Source organism: Pseudophryne corroboree, chromosome 3, assembly GCF_028390025.1.
Source record: "Pseudophryne corroboree isolate aPseCor3 chromosome 3, aPseCor3.hap2, whole genome shotgun sequence".
Classification (NCBI taxonomy): Eukaryota; Metazoa; Chordata; class Amphibia; order Anura; family Myobatrachidae; genus Pseudophryne; species Pseudophryne corroboree.
This window is the reverse complement of record NC_086446.1, coordinates 23267450-23289578: the sequence shown is the minus strand read 5'-3', so window position 1 is coordinate 23289578 and position 22129 is coordinate 23267450. Positions and strand designations below refer to the sequence as shown.

Sequence of the window (22129 nt, the reverse complement as noted above, 5' to 3'; positions counted from 1 at the left end):
TGAAACAGGTTTAAAAAAGACAATAGCGTATTGTTCTTACCTCCGGTTCCGGATTCCACCCCAGCACTCCTACGGCGTAGCGTAACAGACGCTTATCTAGTCAGCACCACTGTATCCCTCACCACCAATACGGATACTAAAGGATACTGCGTTCCCGCCCTTTGCTGACAGATAAAGTCTGTGTTCGCTAGTGCGGATGAATGTGTGGAGGACGGACGAGGCCCCAATTGATAATGCTGATATTGATTACCTTATAACCTTCACTATATGGGTAAGAGACTAATACGCAATTGGCGTATGATATACCGTAAGGGTACGCACTTAGCGTAGCAGACGCTTAGCCGTGGACGAGACGCACGAGCGGCACGTTCGCTCACGGCTTAATGCGTAGAGGCAAGCATGCTATATGCTGCCGACTAACGTAATGATACGCTACCAGCGTTGCGGACGCTCGAGACCACGAGGCGATCACAAGCAGCGCTGACGCTCACAGAATCAAACCTTAATAACTATACCATAAGTAATGAACTTATACTGTAAACCTTTGTGCAGTGATAAGGTGTAAATGCAACGCAGTGTAACCTTGTTAGTTTAAAAGGTGTATGAGCGTCTGTGACGCTCTGAGGACACTTAGCAATATAATAAACACTCAAATACCGGTCTAAGGTTCTAACACCTTTAAATGAACGTTCAATAGCAAAAGAATACACAATACAAGTTATACACTACCAAACTAACATAAAATACCTAACAGAGTTACTACACGTTAAAATACAATAGTGGCACAATTACTTTTAAAGGGGAAGGAGAGAGAGAGAGAGAGAGTGGCTTACAATAAACATGAGGTAAAATATGGTTGCAGAGAACTTACGCACAAGGGAAACAATCGCAAGCGCCTTTCTGGATATCCAGCTCCCGATTATCAGTGATGAGAACCGTTGAGAAGAGTAGAGTGGAGCTGGGCCAGGTCGGCTTGTCTTTATATACACTACACACAGTACAATACAATGGTCCCTACAATCTCATTGTTCATTGGGCACAGGAATTCGTCTCCGCATTATAACAAAAGGTCATAGGTTGGTTCATACAGGTGGGCTGTGACTATTTCAAACTGCTCAGGTGGGAGGGAAACTGAGGTTTCCCGCCGCATGGGTAATAAAGTGCAAACATAGTAAATGTCCATAAACTTCTTATAGTCATAACTATTCGCACGAGCGATTAATCTGTTTCTAACCAACACCGGAATATTGCTAATTAAATACTCTTCCGATGGATACTAAACACCACTGTGTAACCCCTGTCTGACCCTTCGTATCAAACAAAGAGGGATCTCTTTGTCTATGAACATGCTATATTAACTAAACTTTCAGATTCTATCAAAGGGACCATAATCTACAAAATACATTATATGACTAAAATATGTAACGATTGAGTCGCTCGCTAGACGCACACAAACTCTACCGTAAATGCGCATACCATGCGCCTGCGGGTGCACGCACCCGCGAGTATAAGCACGCACGGGAGGGCTCATGCACGTGTAGCGGGCACTCGCATGAGGTGCAAATATGGAAATGTGCATCGTGATATTTTTCTGACTTTGACAGACCCTGAATGTCCTGAGGCTTCAGCTCTTTCTAACCTTTTATGCAAGGAATTAACATCATTTAAAACCTTCCACATATCCATCCAATCAGGTGTCGGCGCCGTCGGCGGAGACACCACATTCACTTGCACCCGCTCTGCTTCCACATAGCCTTCCTCATCAGACATGTCGACACAAGCGTACCGACACACCACACACACAGGTAATGCCCTTTTTGAGAGACAAGGCCACAAGGCCCTTAGGAGAGACAGAGGGAGAGTATGCCAGCACACACCCCAGCGCTATAAACCCAGGAATAACACAGTAACTTAATGTTAACCCAGTAGCTGCTGTTTATATATTGTTTTTGCGCCTAATTATGTGCCCCCCATCTCTTTTTTACCCTCTTCTACCGTGTATCTGCAGGGGAGAGCCTGGGGAGCTTCCTCTCAGCAGAGCTGTGGAGAAAAAATGGTGCTGGTGAGTGCTGAGGAAGAAGCTCCGCCCCCTCGGCGGCGGGCTTCTATCCCGCTTAAATATGCAATTTTTGGCAGGGGCTCATACATATATGCAGTGCCCAGCTGCACCCTTACAGTGACCGGAGTATGTGAGGTGTGGGAGCAATGGCGCACAGCTGCAGTGCTGTGCGTTACCTCAGTGAAGAACGGAGTCTTCTGCCGCCTTTGAAGTCTTCTTTGCTTCTCATACTCACCCGGCTTCTGTCTTCCGGCTCTGCGAAGGGGACGGCGGCGCGGCTCTGGGATCGGCCGGCGAGGGTGAGATCCTGCGTACGATCCCTCTGGAGCTAATGGTGTCCAGTAGCCTAAGAAGCAGGACCTAGCTTCAGAGAGTAGGGCTGCTTCTGTCCCCTCAGTCCCACGATGCAGGGAGTCTGTTGCCAGCAGAACTCCCTGAAAATATAAAACCTAACAAAATACTTTCTCTCAGCAAACTCAGGAGAGCTCACTGAAAAGCACCCAGCTCGTCTGGGCACAGTATCAAACTGGAGGAGGGGCATAGAGGGAGGAGCCAGTGCACACCAGAACCTAAATTCTTTCTTAAAGTGCCCATGTCTCCTGCGGAGCCCGTCTATCCCCATGGTCCTTACGGAGTCCCCAGCATCCACTAGGACGTTAGAGGAATATCATTATGGGAGACAATGTGGTCATATTCTGATCTATATTGTACATGTATGTTATTGTATTCTGTTTATGTACATTTACATTTGTAACTATTTTGCGCTCCTTATTTTCTCTTTTTTTCCTACAATAAAGAAAACCTGGAAAGGGTTTCATCCACCTTCCACCTCTCCACCCGGCGCTGGATTCTTCTTCGCTAAGAAAAAGGATGGGGGATCACCACCAATGTATTATCTTGGGTGGAAAACCATCCCTCTTATATTGATTTCTGAATTATTATACTTTTGGGGCATGGGGCTCCTAGGATTGCTCTGGCTGGGCCACTTTGGGGCATCAACATCTTACACATTTTTCTCTTACATCCTAGGGGATACTGGGAAATCCTTAGCACCATGGGGTATAGACGGGTCCACTTGGAGCCATTTGAACTATAGAAGTTTGATAATCTGTGCTGGCTCCTCCCTCTATGCCCCGCCTACCAGACTCAGTCTAGGAAACTGTGTTCGAGAAGACGGACATACTTTGAGAGAAGGAAAATAGTTGAATAAAGTGGTGAGATTTTGAACCAGCACAACCAGAACAAGAGGATAGCCATGCTAACCATAGCTTGAAAACAGGGACAGCAACAGCTGAACCAAACAACAGTTAACAAGCAACCATGCAGGAAAATCGAAGCACCGGGCGGGCGCCCAGTATCCCCTACGGACTACGAGAAAAGGATTTATCAGTAGGTAATTAAAATCCTATTTTCATTTACGTCCTAGGGGATACTGGGAAATCCTTAGTACCATGGGGATGTACCAAAGCTCCCAAACCCGGGTGGGAGAGTGCTGAGGTTCCTGCAGAACTGACTGACCAAATTGAAGGTCCTCAGAAGCCAAGGTATCAAACTTGTAAAACTTGGCAAACGTGTTCGAACCTGACCAAGTAGCTGCTCGGCAGAGCTGTAATGCCGAGACACCCCGGGCAGCCGCCCAGGAAGCACCCACCGACCTAGTAGAGTGGGCCTGAACAGAGTTTGGAATTGGAAAACCTGCTGTGGAATAAGCATGTTGGATAGTGAGCCTGATTCAGCGTGCATCGACTGCTTTGAAGCAGGACACCCAATCTTGTTGGCATCATAGAGAACGAACAGCGAGTCCAATTTCCTAGTAAGAGCCCTTTGCTTCACATATACCTTCAAAGCCCATACAACATCCAAGGACTTTGAAACAGTAGAGGTGTCTGTAACAACCGGAACCTCCATCGGCTGGTTGATGTGAACGCCGACATCACCTTAGGAAGGAATTGCTGACGAGTCCTAAGTTTAGCTCTGTCATCATGGAAAATCAAGTAGGGGCTCTTGTGAGACACTGGGTTTATGTGCACTTACTATGGGAGCAGCCTTCAGAAAGGTTGTCCTTTACAGCTCAGTGCGGTTACCCCAATGCCTGGTATGGGTCAGGAATCACACAGTAAGGACACCATAGCAAGGTACAAAATGCACCTTTATTTTCATACACACTAATTATAAAGAAAATCTGTAACTACACTTTATACATTATTTACAGGTAGCATTAATAATGGGAATACTTGCGTTTGACGACCCCTGGCGGATACTGGTTCCTGGAAGGGGCGATGGTGTCTGTCTTGCTGATCCTGGCCACTTTTGGCCTGATGGTCCTCTACCCTGCAGAGGTAGGGCATGCTGACTAGTTACCCGGCTCCAGCCGGCATACCAGTCACACACCTGGGGCAGATCCCGATGGCGCAAACGCTTAGCTGCATATACTGGACCCTCTCCGCCGAGCCAGGTCTCCACAAAAGCGGGCTGACAGGATCTCTCGACTCCTGGCAACAGCCTTGCTCCAAAACTCCTCACAAGGCAGGAGCTTCACTCAACTGACTCCAAAAGCCCTTCCGCGTGACCTTTTAAAACCTCTGATGCTGATGGAGATAGGAGACAATTCTCTCTCTGGGATTGGTTGGCTCTTGAATCCCAGAATGTACATGCATGTCCACTGAGTTCGGTGCAGGAATTGTCTGGCTCTTGAATCCAAGAAATGTAAAACGTCCCTTGAGCAGCTTGGCTCCCTGCAGGGCTGGTGCCTGGGAGTCTAGAAAGGGCCCTTGTAGAACAAAGCCAGCTAATAATGCTGATAAGGGGGGTAGTTCACATTAGTATAATAAAATCAGTCATGATTAACCCCTTGTAGTCATTTGTGATGTCACAAGCCCTTCAGCTGACTGAGGTTTCCTGTGAAGGTGGGGGCGGCGACAGAGGGGGGTCAGCCCTGCACTTCCTGTACATCACAGCCAGATGTCCTAGACAGCTTACCTGGCTGGGCACACACCTGACAACAAGCACACCCACTAGTGCAATACAATACAATCACACATATACATTTCATAGGCATTTTGTAGGGAGAAAATCAGGGCAAGTAAGATATTCCATGAAAGGCACAACCATATAAAAAGAGGGACCATTACCTAAATACATATAGTAGATGACAGGTTCAGCATTTAGCCATATATTGTCCTGCTAATGTCCACAATAGTAGGGGATACACCACTCCAGTGAGCATGCAGGCAGTGGGCCGTAGAAGGTCACACTCAGTTATATCCTGCATCTTGGACTTACATAGTGAATGTAGGAACAGGCTGGCCAAAAAATACATGACGCTGGCATGGCTGCATCCGTCACACCCCCTTCCTAGTTTAGATCATAGTCAGGAATCCCTCTCCTGGCTAAAATCTGCCTTTCAACTTCCATGCCATCAAACGTAGCCGTGGTAAGTCTTGATAAATGAATGGGCCCTGTTGCAGAAGATCCTCTTGAAGAGGCAGAGGCCATGGATCTTCGAGTAGCATATCAAGAAGATCCACATACCAAGCCCTTCGTGGCCAGTACGGAGCAATCGGGATTGCCTGAACTCTTTCCCTTTTTATTCTTTTGAGAACTCTTGGCATCAGAGGAATTGGAGGATATAAGTAGACCAGTTGGTAGACCCACGGAGTTGTCAGGGCATCGACCACTACAGCCTGTGGGTCCCTCGACCTGGAACAATACCACTTGAGCTTCTTATTGAGTCGAGAGGCCATCATGTCGATTTGTGGATAACCCCACCGATGCGTCAGACACTGGAACACCTCTGGGTGGAGGCCCCATTGCTCAGGTGCAGGTCGTGTCTGCTTAGGAAATCTGTTTTCCAGTTGTCTACTCCCTAAATGAAGATCGCCGACAATGCCTCGGCATGCTTTTCCACCCAGAGGAGAATCCTTGACACCTCTGACATTGCGGCTCTACTTTTCGCTCTGCCTTGTTGGTTTATGTACGTCATTGCCGTCACATTGTCCGACTGAACTTGAATGGCCTGATTCTGAAGAAGAGATGAGGCCTGCAGAAGGGCATTGTAGATTGCCCTGATCTCCAGAATATTTATCGGAAGGACAACTTCCTGACTTGACCATCATCCTTGAAACTGCATCCCCTGGGTTACTGTTCCCCAAACTCTGAGGCTTGCATCTGTGGTTAACAGAATCCAATTCTGTATTCCGAACCTTCGACCCTTCACCAGGGGAGAAGTTTGTAACCACCACAGGAGGGAGATTCTGGATTTTGGGTGCTGTAGGAACAACAATGGATGAGCTGTGGCAGCAGAAGACACAGCTCTCTCCCAGCAAGGGAATGTGATGCAGGTTTCTCTGTCTCATAGAGGTGGCTGCAGGAACAACACTCTGCAGGAGCTGTGGCAGCAGAAGGAACATATATCTTCCAGAAATGGGATGTGATGCAAGCTTCTCTGTCTCAGATGAGGCTGTAGGAACAACACTGGCGGAGCTGGGGCTGCAGAAGGCACCACTCTCTCCCAGAAATGGGATGAGATGCAGGGTGCTGTCTCAGAGAGGGCTGTAGGAAAAACACTTGACTTTTGTTCCATCCCTCTTGCTTATTTCCATAGGTTGGTTCTGGGGTTTGTTTTTTCTACTTTTCTGATTTTCTGCACTGGGCTCTTCCTGGGCCTGATTCCAGTTCCAGGTTTGGATCAGAGCAGTTCCAGTTGGATTGTAGATGTTAGACTCTGATTCCTTAAGAATTCTGAGTTTTTGTGCTTCAGGTTCAGTACTATGCACTTCTAAGTTTCTCCAATTGTGTTCATCTCAGTTCCCAGTAGTGGGTCCCAGCCTTTAGCTTCAGTATCAGGGGCCGGGGTTGAGTTCTGTATGACCAGTTCCAGGCTCTCATGGCTGGGGTTTCAGTTTTGTATCTTTGGACTGATTTCAGTCCAGAGTGACACTGTGTGGTTGTGCTTGCCACAGGCATCTGAGCTTGTCAGCTATAGTCCATACCTGTGTTCACTCTACGAGCTAGAACGATCTGAAATCTTGTTTCATCTTTATGTCAGTTATACCCAAGTGTCCAGATACGGATAAACAGAATTCTGTAACTATGACAGGAACCAATTGATTTCATGGTATCCAGTCCAGCTCACTCCAAAACTGTACAGGCCGCATCTGAGACGATGGGGCTCCCTTGCATGTGCTCATTGCTTGAATGTGTCACAGACCTGCCGGTCGCTTCTCCAGATACGTCAGTCTGAGAAGCGCCGCCTGTGATGTGTGGGTCACTTTGGACACATAGGCTTATGCAAGCACATTCGCTGCCACCAGCAAGAGGGATCTAGCGTCTAAACGCAAGGTAGCCTTCCCTTCTACCTGTCACACACACTACAATACTTAGAAAAAATAGGTAGACGTGGGCCACACGAGTCCTTCAGTTTTAAGGAGCACAGAATCAGGAACTTGTTGTCATTTTAATTCCAAGATTACTTTAGAGCTTTAGTTACAAAAAGTGTTACAAAGATTATTAAGAATATTTTAAGAATCCTCACAGGTGTACGGTACAATCTCAAACAAAAATAAAAAGAGATAATAATTCAGAAGCCTAAACTTACACACAAATTTAGGATCTGGCTGTGGGAATGACACAGGTGAGTTTATCAGTTCACTTCTAGCCGCAGCTACCCCCCATGAGAATGAACACATATTACAGTGAAAGGTATAGCTATACCCTCAGCAGCCCTCACTTCCCCCCCAGCCTTGGTTTTTTTTTAACCAGCTTAATGTTGTCTTGCACAGTTTGTTTGAAGATGGGGACTGAATGATGCAGTCTTCCACCCCTCAAACATTTATGACTGGCACAGGATGAGAAATCACAGTTGCCGAATATCAATTTCTTCTTCCATTTTATTGTCCCTACTAAACACATTTATGGCTTCAGGACATAGTGGCCTGGTCAGATTCACTGAGAGCGATAACCTCCTAGGCCCCCTGGGATTATGTCCACAGTATTTACAACCTAGCAGAGGGGAATGGCATGCAGTACACAGAAAATAACATTTTACCACACATACAATATGAGAAATATTATATTCTGGGATCGGATCATGTCAGAATGCTAAAACCATTTTCAAACCTGAGTATATACTGAACCTTGTTTAATAAAACTGTTGTATTGGGTTTTTGGTGTGATGACTCATGATCAAATATTAACACCTTGATGTCTAAGACCCTGGTTCCACCGGGAACAGATATGGCCTCTAAGCTATAAATGTTTTGAACAAATATGAACATTCTGTCATTTACTAGATATATACTGACTTGCAGTGGTGGTGATAAGTGCTGACAAAAAATGTCTACGTTATGTATTATCTATGCAGTGTCCAGACAATACCTTGTTTTTTTTCTCAAGAAAATTCCATTAGTTGCTTATTTATCTTAAACAGAAAAGACAATCTCCCCAAGAAAAACATTTTTTTTATTTAAATTGCAAGAAACGGTAAATAAAGCAAATAGTTTTATGTTCTTTTCTTTTTGACAAGTTCATACAATAAAAACAAAAGATACACATCTGAGTAACAAGAATATAGCAACAATCTTGACAATAACAGAAGAAAAGTTATGTATAAGAAAGGAAGATACAGACATTTACAGTATCCCCAGTACCATAACATTGGGCAATTCAAAAAGATGTAACAATACTGGTCTTGTTCTTACATATAAAACATAGTAATAAGGACAAGGGAAAGAAGCATGGACTATATCTCATACATACATTACACTGCTACACCAGAGGTAAGTACCTCTAGGTTATACAATGAGGTAGACTGGAAACATTTTCTCAGTGCTTCTCTGAAAACTGCAGACAAAGTGTGAACATAAGGAAGCCATATATAGAAGAATGTTGCCCCCATTTTTCTTTTTGCAGGGATACATCAGTCCAGTCCATAAGAAACAAGGAATACATTCTGGGGTATAAGGTTACAGAGATAGGATCAGGAGAGATCCAGTGAGACAATACAGTCTTAGTGCCGGCTGGCAATTTTACACTCCGTGTTCCGTTACCTTTGGTTAATTTCCATGAAAATTGTCTTGTAGTAAATACCCCAGAAGGTCCACGTTTCATCAACACATTCAGTTATCAGTATTATTGTTAATATAATTTGGGCGTTCCATCCATAATACTTGTACTTGTGGGCCGGTCCACAAGCAATGTACAACATCTGTGTATGGTGTCACATTTATAGCAGCTAGAAGTAGGTGCATCACCAATAAGACATTATAATCTAGGAGTGAAGTAAGATCTCTGCAATATAATATGATGCATCTCGGCATAGGAGATAGAAATTGTTTATTTAATGTAAGATTTGCAGCTAGAACTGTCTGTAATGAAAGACCTGGAAAGTCCGTTCTCCACCTCAGTCACCCTACATTACCCATTTCTATATTTAGCAATGGGCAAAAATGTGTATTCACAGGCCATCCGGAAAGTATTCACAGCGCTTCACTTTTTCCACATTTTGCTATGTTACAGCCTTATTTCAAACTGGAATATATAATTTTTTTCCCCTCAAAATTCTACACATAATACCCCATAATGACAACATTTAAAAAGTTTTTTGGAGATTTTTGCAAATTTATTAAAAATAAAAAACTAAGAAATCACATGTACATAAGTATTCACAGCCTTTGCTTAATACTTTGTTGATGCACCTTTGCCAGCAATTACGCAATCTCAGTTTTATTGTTTTCCAAAAGAAAGAGTAACTGGAAATGATAGAGTAGTGACCACGTAAGGGTGTGCAGTACAATGGTAACAATACAGACATGCTTAAACAGTTGCATCAATACAAAAAATTGTCTGCGCACAATAGAAATCATCAGTAGACCATAACAATCTAGCAGTATTAACCAAATACTTGTGTACGTGAAAGAAGAGATGTAGGGGAGAAGAGTAGCGAATAGAAAAGAGGGCGATGGGAGAAAGAGTGGAAGGAGTCACCATCGTGGGTTTAGGACGCCATAGCACGGGCTGGTATCACACAGGTTTTATAAGCAGAGGATTCTTTAAAGGCTAGCCATTCTGACCAGGTTGCAATAAATCGGTAGGGTGGACATTTGGGGGGTGATAGCAAGTTCTTCCATGGCCATCTAAAAATTGACTCTCTGAAACCAACGGGATATGGGGGGGTTGCAGAGTAGCCCTCCAGTAACAAGGTATAGTAGCCCTAGCCACATTCACCAGATGACGTAGCAGAGAACTTTTATATTGTCCATCAAGCTAAGAAGCCAGAATTCGGGAGTCTCAGGTACCGGGTACCCCAATATTTGACTAGTGATCTTCTGAACCTGAAGCCCGTCAGTATATTGCAATGCCACCATATGTGGATGGGGGTACCAAGCGACTGTCCGCATCTCCAACAAAGGGTGCACACCGTGGGGAACATCTGATGAATATGTTCAGGGCAACGATACCATCTAGACAGGATTTTGTATTGGGTTTCTAAGACATGAATGGAGGGAGAGCTGGCGAATTGGTATTGGTATATGCGAGACCACTGATCGTCTGCATATAGTGCCAGTTTATATTCATGGTCACCTACCCGTATGCCATGAATGTTTTGGTTAGCCCTAATTGCTCTGGCTAGTGCCTCCATACAGAGCACGAATATAAGCGGGGAGAGGGAGCAACCCTGCCTTGTTCCATTTCTGATCTCAAAGAGGCTGGAGAGGGCACCATTCATTCGGACCTGAGCCATGAGAGAGCTATGCATTGGATACAGGTGGGTCCCAGACCCAAACGGTTAAGGAGACCTTCCATAAATTGCCAGTCAACCCTGTCAAAGGCCTTCTCCGTGTCAGTGGACAGGAGGACCACTGGTGCAGACACAATCCGAGCAAAGTGGATAAAATCTATGATTTTGAATGTATTGTCCTTCGCTTCTCTGCCCGGTACAAAGCCCACCTGGTCTCCATGTGTCACCTCAGGAAGAAGAGGACCTAGTCGATTCTCAAGCATTTTAGCGCATAATTTCACATCGCAGTTCAATAAAGTGATAGGTTTATAACTTGAGCACTGAGCAGGCTCCTTGCCCTCGTTTGGTATTACAGAAATATGGGCTTCCAATGACTGCTTGGGGAAACCGCTGTCTCAAGAAACTGAGTTACAGGCCTTCAGAAAGAGGCAACAGGGATGATTTAAACGCCTTATAATAACTAACTTGGAAAACATCTTGGCCTGGACTTTTGCCTATTGGGGTTGCAGATAAAGCCACTTCCAACTCCTCAATCATGAATGGCCTTTCCATGGACTCCAGGTCCATCTCTGAAAGGCTCAGGAAATTGATCTTGTGTAGATAGTTTTGGAGCAATATCGTGAGGTCATGTGCTACTGAGGGGGACTGACCTGAACGTAAGTTGTAGAGGGAGGTGTAATAATGTTGAAAAGAGTCCGCTATTTGGGAAAGGGCATAAACCAGGTCACCATGAGGACCTCGAACTGAGTGGACATAAGACTGGAGTTTCTGTGCCCACAATGCCCGTACTAACATGGCACCCGGTTTGTTGCCTCCAAAGTAGAATTTATGACGGCATTTACCTAAATCCTGCTTAGTGGTGTCGCTAAGAAGTCTATTTAGTGTCTGTCTAACCTCAGTTAAGTTGAGTAATACTTGGGGGTCTAAGGAGGACTGGTGTTGGGTTTTCAAAGTTATGTGGTAAAGAAGGAGCTGTCTCTGAGCCATCCTTTCCCTTTTCAGTTGTGAGCCCAACTGTATACATTTACCACTGATGACACATTTGTGTGCTTCCCAAATGGCCAGCGCACCTACATCAGGAGAATCATTAAGTTCAATGTAGTCAGCAATGGCGGAACTAAGCTCTGCTGTAAGACGTGGATCACTGAGCAAAGAAGAGTTAAATCTCCAAGTCCAAGGTGTTCAGTTAACCTGTCCCCATCTACTCGAAGTATATACTGGCGCATGGTCCGACCAAGTTATCTGTCCAATTTTACTTGATGGGAAACATTGCAAAAACCTGTGATCTACAAGAAAGTAATCCAGTCTAGGGTACATAGTGTGAGGGGAGGAGAAGAAAGTGCAATCCTTCACAAGTGGGTGGTGAATCCTCCACAAGTTGGAGTTCATGGAGGAGCCGCCTCATCTTCCTGTGTTCACGAGAGAGTTGGCGTGAGGAAGAAGGAGAGCAGTCAATAGTGGGGTCCAAAGACCAGTTAAAGTCGCCACCTAAGACCAAGCAAGCAGTCTTGGAGGGGTTCTATTAATTGCAACATTTTGGTAAGAAATTGTCTCTGACCCTGGTTTGGAGAATATATATTGGCAAAGGAATAGGACTGGTTGAATATTTGACATTTAAGGACCTGAAATCTGCCTTCAGCAAGCACTAAATGTGGCATATTTGAGAAAGGAAGGCGATGGGACAAGAGGATCGCTACCCCAAGAGACTTACTCTGGGGATTGTCACTGCAATATACTGAGGGGTAAAAATTAGAGCTGAGCGGATTCGGTTTTACTCGGATTTACTCGGTTCTCAGAACGGCATCTGATTGGCTATCCAAAACACGTAACATCCGTGAGCAAATAAGATGCCGTTTTGAGAACCGAGTAAAACGAATCCGTTCGAGCCAATAAGATGCCGTTTTGAGAACCGAGTAAAACTGAATCCGCTCATCTCTAGTAAAAATAGTTGCCCAATTTTGGGTAGGCCTGAAATTTAAAATATGTCTCCTGAATGAAGGCAACATCTACGCGTTCAATCCGGAGCTCACAAAACAGGGTGGATCGTTTCTCTGGAATGTTGAGCCCTTTTACATTAAAGGAGCACAGTTTAATGTCCGATGGCGACATGGAAACATGGAGGAGCGCCACAACTGGGCGTTAAAGTGAAATAAGAAATACAAATTTGAATACTCACCAATAGGAGTTGAGCCATCGGAAGATCAAACTAGCCAGCGTTGGACCACGATGATGAACAGGGGAAATACAGGGGGTCAAAATGAAGAAGGGGAGAAAGAGGTAGACACAAAAGCAACAAAGTGGAAACATACATTTGCTAAAAATATTAAAATGAAAAATTTAACAACCAATAGAAAGGACAATGTACCCGTCAATGAGCCACAGGGACTGGCCCCATGGCCCAGAGTCCAATGCAGGATGGCAGACAACCCAAATGGGGTACGGTAGCAAGTGGGCTAACCAGGATACAAACAACAATCACAAAGTAGTAAGGGTACATCTAGTCCGTAAAAAACTGGTGTGAACAATGATAGCAAACACCCCATAATGAAAACATGGAAAATGTAAAAAGAGAAAAAAACACTGACAAGGCATAATGTGCATTGAGAAACCTGAAATCAGCAGCGCATACGTGCCCTACAATATTCTGTCCATGGCTTGAGTGAACGGGAGGAGGGGGAATATGAAGAATTGTAAACCTGAATAAATTTCAGGAAATAAGAGCAACGATGGGCCAATAAACCAATTACAGGATCAGGTGGTGGAAACTGAAGTACAAGGCTTACCAAAACTGGAAAAATGCAATAACCAAGGTGTTGGGTAGGTGAACCTCAGGTACCTGAAATCACTCGGGCTAGAGGAGAGGACTGAGCATTTTGTTTCCGGTTGCCAACCGGAGTCCAACAAGCACGTGGAGCAGGAAGAGTGGACGGGTCTAGATGATGGAACAGCTGAATCCATTCAGCAAGGGGAGGTTTGACAATACTCAAGGCCAAGCAAAAGGTATCCAAATCATCCGGGAACTGGAGGATAGCTTGACGACCTTCATGTGAGACTTGAATGCTCATCGGGAAGACCCAACGAAATTGTATGCCTTAGTTCTTCACAACGTCTGTCAAAGGTTTTAGGAGGCAACGTTGTTGGAGTGTATGCCAGGAGAGGTCAGGAAAGATATGTATAACTGAACCATTAAATTCCAGGTGGTCAAGCTTCCTCACTTTGATGAGGCTCTCTACCTTAATGTGGTAGTAATGAAGGCGACAGATAATGTACCTAGGGGCTTCTGTTGGGAGACCAATCGGGCGAGGGCTCGATGGGCCCAATCGAAAAAGTATAGTATTGTCCAGTTCCGCTGACAGGACTTAATTGAAAACCAAGGTGAGAGCGTCCACGATGCCCGAACCCTGTATATCTTCTGGGACTCATTGAACCCGTAAATTATTCTGTCTGCCTCTATTATCAAGGTCATCTTGCCGTCGCTGGATGTCCTGAGCTTGCAGAAGGACAATGTTGTATAGGGCCCGATGTGAGGTGTCTAGGTCTCCGAGATGTTCTTCAACATCAGTAACCCGATGTACCATTTGGGAAAGGTCAGCCTGAAGGGCCGAAATTTCAGACTTGACCATCTCCTGCAATTTGCGTTCAAGGTCCTGGAAATCCTGTTTTGTCGGGAGATCCTTCTTAGAAGTCAGACATAGTGACGTGTGGGTTACTAGCCAAGATCGGTGATGTAGAGGAAGCCATGGACTCCACGTCTGCAGGAGAGGGGAAGGGGATAGAGGGGGATCCTCTAAATTGGACTCTATTTGCAGGCAGCAATCTAAGTTAGATTGCAAAATCCACTAGCTGCAGGAGTCTGCTTACCTCTCTTGGTTTTCCCCATCAGCTAAGCAACTGCCTAGAATGAACACGGGGGGGGGGGGGGGGATAGTAGAAGTAGTGCCACGGGAGTAGTCATCAGGGAATGCACATGCCTTGTGGTCTGAGATCCTGAAGCCTCACATTGCACACTGGGCCCCATTACGTGCGGATGAATCGGAGGGTCATGGTCAGGCAGGTGGGCTTAGATCAGTGCACGTGGGGCAGCCGCAGGGCTAATGATGCAGGGCTTATGATGTAGTTATGAACACTTAGCAGTGCGGGAATTCACTCGCAAAGGGCTCCGGAAAAGCAGCAAAGCGGCAGCTTCCCAGAGACACACCTACTCCCCCAAACAATGCCCCGGTAGCCACTAAAGAATATCAGGGGAAGGGAGTGCTACCAATACAGCCCCCCTACAGCCAGGGCACACACTGCAGTATCCATTGCAGACTTGAAGGAGGGGGCCAGGTTTGCCAGCAGGGAGAGGCCACTACAGCACCAGCCTGGGAGACAGAGAAGCCGCTCAGTATGCGGCAGAGAGCAGGGAGCCGTGGCTGGCAGTTAAGAGACCGGGACTTCTGGTCATCAGCGGGAGGTGCCGCGTCAGCTCACAGCCTCACACTCACCAACCAACCAGTGGCTGGGATGTGCGCCGGATGATTTACGTCAGCTGGGACCACATGCTGGGGACCAGTCCAGGGACTCCGGCCACCTCGGAATGGCTTCACGGATCTCCACAGCAATACAGTCCCCGGCTTCAGGAGTGGGGAGGCCACAACCTGCTGTTATGTACACCAGTGCCTGCAGGAATGTACTGGTGTTTGAACTGTTAGGCACACCAGTGCCTGCAGGAATGTACTGGTGTCTGAACAGAGAGGGATGCAAAACAAATGAACTCACAGACAGACTGGGAAATATGACATTACGTACACAGAAGGTGATAGGGTAACAAAACCAACACAGAGTGAACAGAGAAGCCCAGAGGCTAAGAAACTGGGTGTCTCCCTAGTATTAGAAATGCTCAGATGGAAAAAGCAAGATGTTGTGTTTTAATACGTAGAGAACCCGAAATGCTGTTGCTAAGGGCAACAGCAAAACCCTAAAGGGTTACCAACGGGTGTGGCAGTAAACTCCTTGGTCAGAGATGGAATAATAGACACAAGGAGAGTCTCCACAATCATAATTCTCACTTGCAGGGCCCAGGTTCAGCTTACTGCCACTAAACTGACACATGGACGCCCTGCACAGTGAGAGAGGATTAAGCAGGCAGATCTGAAAGTACAGCCACAAACCTGCTGGGTTCACAGAATAGCAAAAGAACCTCAGCAGGCTAAACGACTGACTCCAGTCTTACTCCTAGGTCTGGATTGGCAGAGTGTAGTACCAAATCCCCAGGCCTATTTGCAGTAAGCAACAACAAATACAAAGCTACACAGTACTGGCTAACTTTCAGGAACTGACTAACCAACAAAGATTCAGCAGCATCTGCTTAACCTGAGAAGAGTCCTTATAAAGCAGGTGCTGTTCACGCCCCCCTTAGACCTCACAGACTGTGAGCACAAAAACCAGCACCGGATCCCCTGCCTGGAACCACTGCACAGCAAAAGACCCGAACCGGAGTATCAGCTGCGCTCAGGTTACTCCGCTAGCACTAGTCTCCCGGTTGCCATGACGACGTGGCAGCACAGGGCAGGAGACCCTAACACCTGCAAGGGCCCAGTGGGGACCCTCCGGCTCTTCAGTCTTGATCCCCGGTATCCACCCAGGTATAGGAGAGGTCGGGGAGCTCAGGGCAGACACGTCTTATTGCTTGCCTGTCAGGCTATACCCCCCACCTCAAGTCTTTTTGAATATGCCGTCACAAGTTTGAGACACCTATCTTTGGGCAGTTTCGCCCATTCCTCTTTGCAGCACCTCTCAAGCTCCATCAGGTTGGATGGGAAGCATCAGTGCACAGTCATTTTCAGATCTCTACAGAAATGTTCAATCGTATTCAAGTTTGTGCTCTGGCTGGGACACTCGATGACATTCATAGATTTGTCCTGATCCACTCTTAATATCTTGGCTATGTGCTTAAGGTCGCTGTCCAGCTGAAAGATGAACAGTCACCCCAGTCTGAGGTCAAGGGCACTCTGTAGCAGGTTTTCATCCAGGATGTCTCTGTATATTGCTGCATTCATCTATCCCTCTATCCTGACTAGTCTCCCAGTGTTATGATCTATGTACTCGGAGCCCGAGAGACCAGGTGCCAATGGATGAGCTCCGAATACATAAATGTGATGCTGCAGTTAAAACTGAGATATGCAGTAACCCCTAGCGGAAACCCTGACTGTCCTTCCCTAGTGGTCGATTAATGCCTGCGAGACTATGGTTTCTTGGGCCGGTGGCAGACACGTTTGAACGGGCGGATTAGGTCTGCCGAACTCCGATGCCCCCCGGTCTTAGTAGGTGACAAGGCGTTAACCGAGACAGAGAGAGTACGAGGGGAAAACTAAGACAGACACAAAAGCGAAAGGGGAAACTGCAGAAAAGAATCAACTAATTCATGCGGCCGCCAAGAGAAACCCGTAACCAACGTAACGCTGCCCAAATGCCAAATACGAATCCATCGTAGTTCGGCAAGGACAACAGTGGCGGAACCTCCGCAGAAAACACAAATGGCAAGAAGATTAGAATTGTATGGTTTCAGCCATATGGTGCGGCACAGCCACTACTCATGACACCAGAGAAGGTGCACGAAGAAACAACAGGACCACAAGGCTGAAGATTCAGAGTCACTATACTGGAAGGGTGGAAGAGATTACCAGGACAAGGCTCCGGAAACCGGTACACAGGATGCAGTAACGAACTGGCTGAAAGCAGGAACACTCCAGAAGCAGGATACAAGCTCCACAGGAAGCTATCACCGGCGAGCCTGCAATGTGCTGGCTACCATAAAAAGGCCCTGCTGGCAAATCACAGGAGGGACAGCAAGACCAGCCCCCAGACCCTAACTGCCCAGTTGTTATGTGGCGCGCTGAGCATGGCGTCCCGGCTGCTTTGTAACAGCCGGGACTGCAGTGCAGGGCGGCCGCCCGGCGTCTCCAGTTGCTATGCAACCGGCCGGGGACAGGGAGTCAGCGGCGGAAGTGAAGTGCCGGCCCCGTTGACTAGTAACGGCCGCGCGCCGGTGTGCGACCCGCCACCACCCAGTCCTGACGCTGAAAAACATCCCAAAAACACTACTTTTGGGGACTAACCCCATAGGAAATTCCTTTTTGGAGCACTCTTTTAATGAAAAAATAATAGAATTTAATGAATAAAGATATGATATTTGAAGTTAAAACTTAACTTTTATTTCTTACCAAGATAATATAAATGGGGAAAAAAGAAAATAATACATTTCTTAAGATTTTTTTATATTATAAAGAAAAAGACGAACATATAACAATAAACCCAAAGCAACTAAGGTGAGTGTCTATTGCATGTGACTATATCCCCTATCATAGAAAAAATCATAAAGTTAAATAAAAAACGTCCCCACAGAGTGATACTGCCACCACCATGCTTCACTGTAGGGATGGTATTGGCCTGTTGATGAGCGGTGCCTGGTTTCCTCCAAACACGATGCCTGGCATTCACACAAGAGTTCACTCTTTGTCTCATTAGACCAGACATAGACGTTATGGTAAGAACTTACTGTTGATAACGTGATTTCTCTTATGTCCACAGGTATCCACAGGATAACATTGGGATATGCCGGAGCGACAGCGGAAATGGCACCAACACGGTCACAAGCTTTCTGGCCTCCCAGGATGCATCGGGGCTTCACCATATAATCCTGCCCACTGACTCAGTCAAATCAGTTCTTTACACAGCGATTAGGCAGGAGCATCAGGTAGAAACCTATTTAGGTGATAAGAACACACATACACACCCTTCTATACAAGAGGGAAGAGGTTTAGTGATTGTAAAGATCCTCAAATCAGGTGCGTCAGGGTGGTACCCCTGTGGATACCTGTGGACATAAGAGAAATCATGTTATCACGTCTATTTCTCTGGCTGGGTTCACAGGATTATCCACAGGATAACATTGGGATTCCCAAAACCAGTTTTATTGGTGGGGACGCTCCTGATTACACAGGAGGACCTTTCGCCCGAAGTCTGCGTCATGAGAGGCAAAAGTATCCAAGGCATAATGTCTAATGAATGTGTTTATGGAAGACCATGTGGCTGCCTTACAAATCTGTCCTGTTGTGCTGCCCATGAAGGACCTATCTTACGTGTAGAGTGAGCAGAGACATTAGCCGGAGTAGGGAGATCCTCTTCTATGAAATCCGTAGAGGATGAAGAGAGAATCTGTTTTCCTGATGGCACTAGTACGATCTATGTAGTTTCTTAATGCTCGGACTACATCCAGCGACGCTTCTCCCGCAGAAAGTCCCGACACCTGAAAAGCTGGGACTACAATCTCTTCAATAAGGTGAAACTTTGACACCACCTTTGGAAGATAACCAGATCTGGGCCCTCATTCCGAGTTGTTCGCTTGGTAAATTTCATCGCATCGCAGCGATTTTCCGCTTAGTGCGCATGCGCAATGTCCGCACTGCGACTGCGCCAAGTAATTTTGCTATGAAGTTTGGAATTTTACTCACGGCTTTTTCATCGCTCAGGCGATCGTAGTGTGATTGACAGGAAATGGGTGTTTCTGGGCGGAAACAGGCCGTTTTATGGGCGTGTGGGAAAAAACGCTAACGTTTCCGGAAAAAACGCAGGAGTGGCCGGAGAAACGGGGGAGTGTCTGGGCGAACGCTGGGTGTGTTTGTGATGTCAAACCAGGAACGACTAGCACTGAACTGATCACAGATGCCGAGTAAGTCTGAAGCTACTCTGAAACTGCTAAGAAGTGTGCTAATCGCAATATTGCGAATACATCGTTCGCAATTTTAAGATGCTAAGATACACTCCCAGTAGGCGGCGGCTTAGCGTGAGCAACTCTGCTAAAATCGCCTTGCGAGCGAACAACTCGGAATGACCTCCCTAGTTCTGAGAACTGCTCTGTCTGGAAAAAAAACTTAGGAAAGGAGACTTACACGATAACGCTCCTAAATCTGACACTCTTCTGGCTGACGCCATTGCCAGTAAAAAAAGCACTTTAGCCGTTAACCATTTAAAATCTGCTCTCTTAAGTGGTTCAAACGGAGGACCCTGGAGGAATTTAAGAACTAAATTCAAATCCCAGGGAGCTGCAGGAGGAAATGGAGGTTGAATATGTACAACTCCCTGAAAGAAAGTACGTACATCCTGTGAATCAGCAATCTTTCGCTAAAACCATACAATTAACGCTGATACTTGAACTGTCAAGAAAGCAAATTTCAAACCTTTATCCAATCCTGCTTGAAGGAAATCCAAAATCCTGGATTTAAACTTTTTTCAGTACACCAATGAATATAGGCTTGCCATATTCTATGATACACACGAGCTGAAGGCTTTCTTGCTCTAAGCGTAGTTTGGATTACTTGTTTTGAAAATCCTCTAGCCTTTAAGATAGAGGTTTCAACAGCCACGCCGTCAAAGACAGATGATCCAGATGGCTGTGCCAACAAGGACCCTGCATTAGCAGATCTGAACATTGAGGGAGCAGTATCGGTGCTTCCACGGACATTCTCAGTAGATCTGTGTACCAATGCCTTCTTGGCCAAGCTGGAGCTATTAGAACTATTGCTCCCTTTGCTTGCTTTATTTCTCTGACGTCTTAGTGGATGCTGGGAACTCCGTAAGGACCATGGGGAATAGACGGCTCCGCAGGAGACTGGGCACTCTAAGAAAGATTTAGGACTACCTGGTGTGCACTGGCTCCTCCCCCTATGACCCTCCTCCAAGCCTCAGTTAGATTTCTGTGCCCGGCCGAGCTGGTTGCACACTAGGGGCTCTCCTGAGCTCCTAGAAAGAAAGTATAGTTTAGGGTTTTTTTTTATTTTACAGTGAGACCTGCTGGCAACAGGCTCACTGCAGCGAGGGACTAAGGGGAGAAGAAGCGAACCTACCTAACTGGTGGTAACTTGGGCTTCTTAGGCTACTGGACACCATTAGCTCCAGAGGGATCGAACACAGGACCCGACCTCGTCGTCCGTTCCCGGAGCCGCGCCGCCGTCCCCCTTACAGAGCCAGAAGCTAGAAGGTCCGGAAAATCGGCGGCTGAAGACTTCTGTCTTCTCCAAGGTAGCGCACAGCACTGCAGCTGTGCGCCATTGCTCCTCATGCACACCACACACTGCGGTCACTGATGGGTGCAGGGCGCTGGGGGGGGGGCGCCCTGAGCAGCAATAATATACACCTTGGCTGGCAAAATAACACCATATATAGCCCCAGGGGCTATATAGGTGTAAATTAACCCCTGCCAGAATACATAAAAATGCGGGAGAAAAGTCCGCGAAAAAGGGGCGGAGCTGTCTCCCTCAGCACACTGGCGCCATTTTCCCTCACAGGTCCGCTGGAAGGATCGCTCCCTGGCTCTCCCCTGCAGTCAATACACTACAGAAAGGGTTAAAAAGAGAGGGGGGGCACAATTTAGGCGCAGTATACAATATATATAGGCAGCTATAAGGGAAAACACTCTTTATAGGTGATATCTCTGTGATATATAGCGCCCTGGTGTGTGCTGGCATACTCTCCCTCTGTCTCCCCAAAGGGCTTTGTGGGGTCCTGTCCTCTGTCAGAGCATTCCCTGTGTGTGTGCTGTGTGTCGGTATGGCTGTGTCGACATGTATGAGGAGGATAATGATGTGGAGGCGGAGCAAATGCCTGTAAATGTGATGTCACCCCCTGCGGGGTCGACACCTGTGTGGATGGACTTATGGAAGGAATTACGTGACAGTGTCAGCTCCTTACATAAAAGGTTGACGACATAGGACAGCCGGCTACTCAGCTTGTGCCTGTCCAAGCGTCTCAAATGTCATCAGAGGCTGTAAAACGCCCGCTACCTCAGATGACAGATACTGATGTCGACACGGACGATGAGACTAGTGTACTCTCCAATAGGTCCACCCGTTACATGATTGAGGCAATGAAAAATGTATTACACATTTCTGACAATACCCCAGGTACCACAAAAAAGGGTATTATGTTTGGTGAGAAAAAACTACCAGTAGTTTTTCCTGCATCTGAGGAATTAAATGAGGTGTGTGAGGAAGCGTGGACTTCCCCAGATAAGAAATTAATAATTTCTAAATGGTTACAGCGTACCCTTTCCCGCCAGAGGATAGGTCACGTTGGGAAACACCCCCTAGGGTAGATAAAGCGCTGACACGCTTATCAAAAAAGGTGGCACTACAGTCTCCGGATGCGGCCGACCTAAAAGAACCTGCTGATAGAAAGCAGGAAAATACCCTAAAAGCTATATACACACACACCGGCATTATATTGAGACCCGCTATTGCATCGGCTTGGATGTGTAGTGCTGCAGCTGCGTGGTCAGATTCCCTGTCAGACAATAT

At 46.4% G+C, this 22129-nt stretch overlaps 1 protein-coding gene across 1 annotated transcript in view; it reads right to left on the bottom strand.

The window, feature by feature from the left end:
• LOC135057086 (uncharacterized) overlaps positions 1 to 22129 on the bottom strand; it is a 220000-nt gene that overhangs the window by 135209 nt on the left and 62662 nt on the right. The window contains 1 exon segment of the mRNA XM_063962985.1: positions 11262 to 11446. Within this exon segment, the coding sequence (XP_063819055.1) occupies positions 11262 to 11446 (185 nt within the window).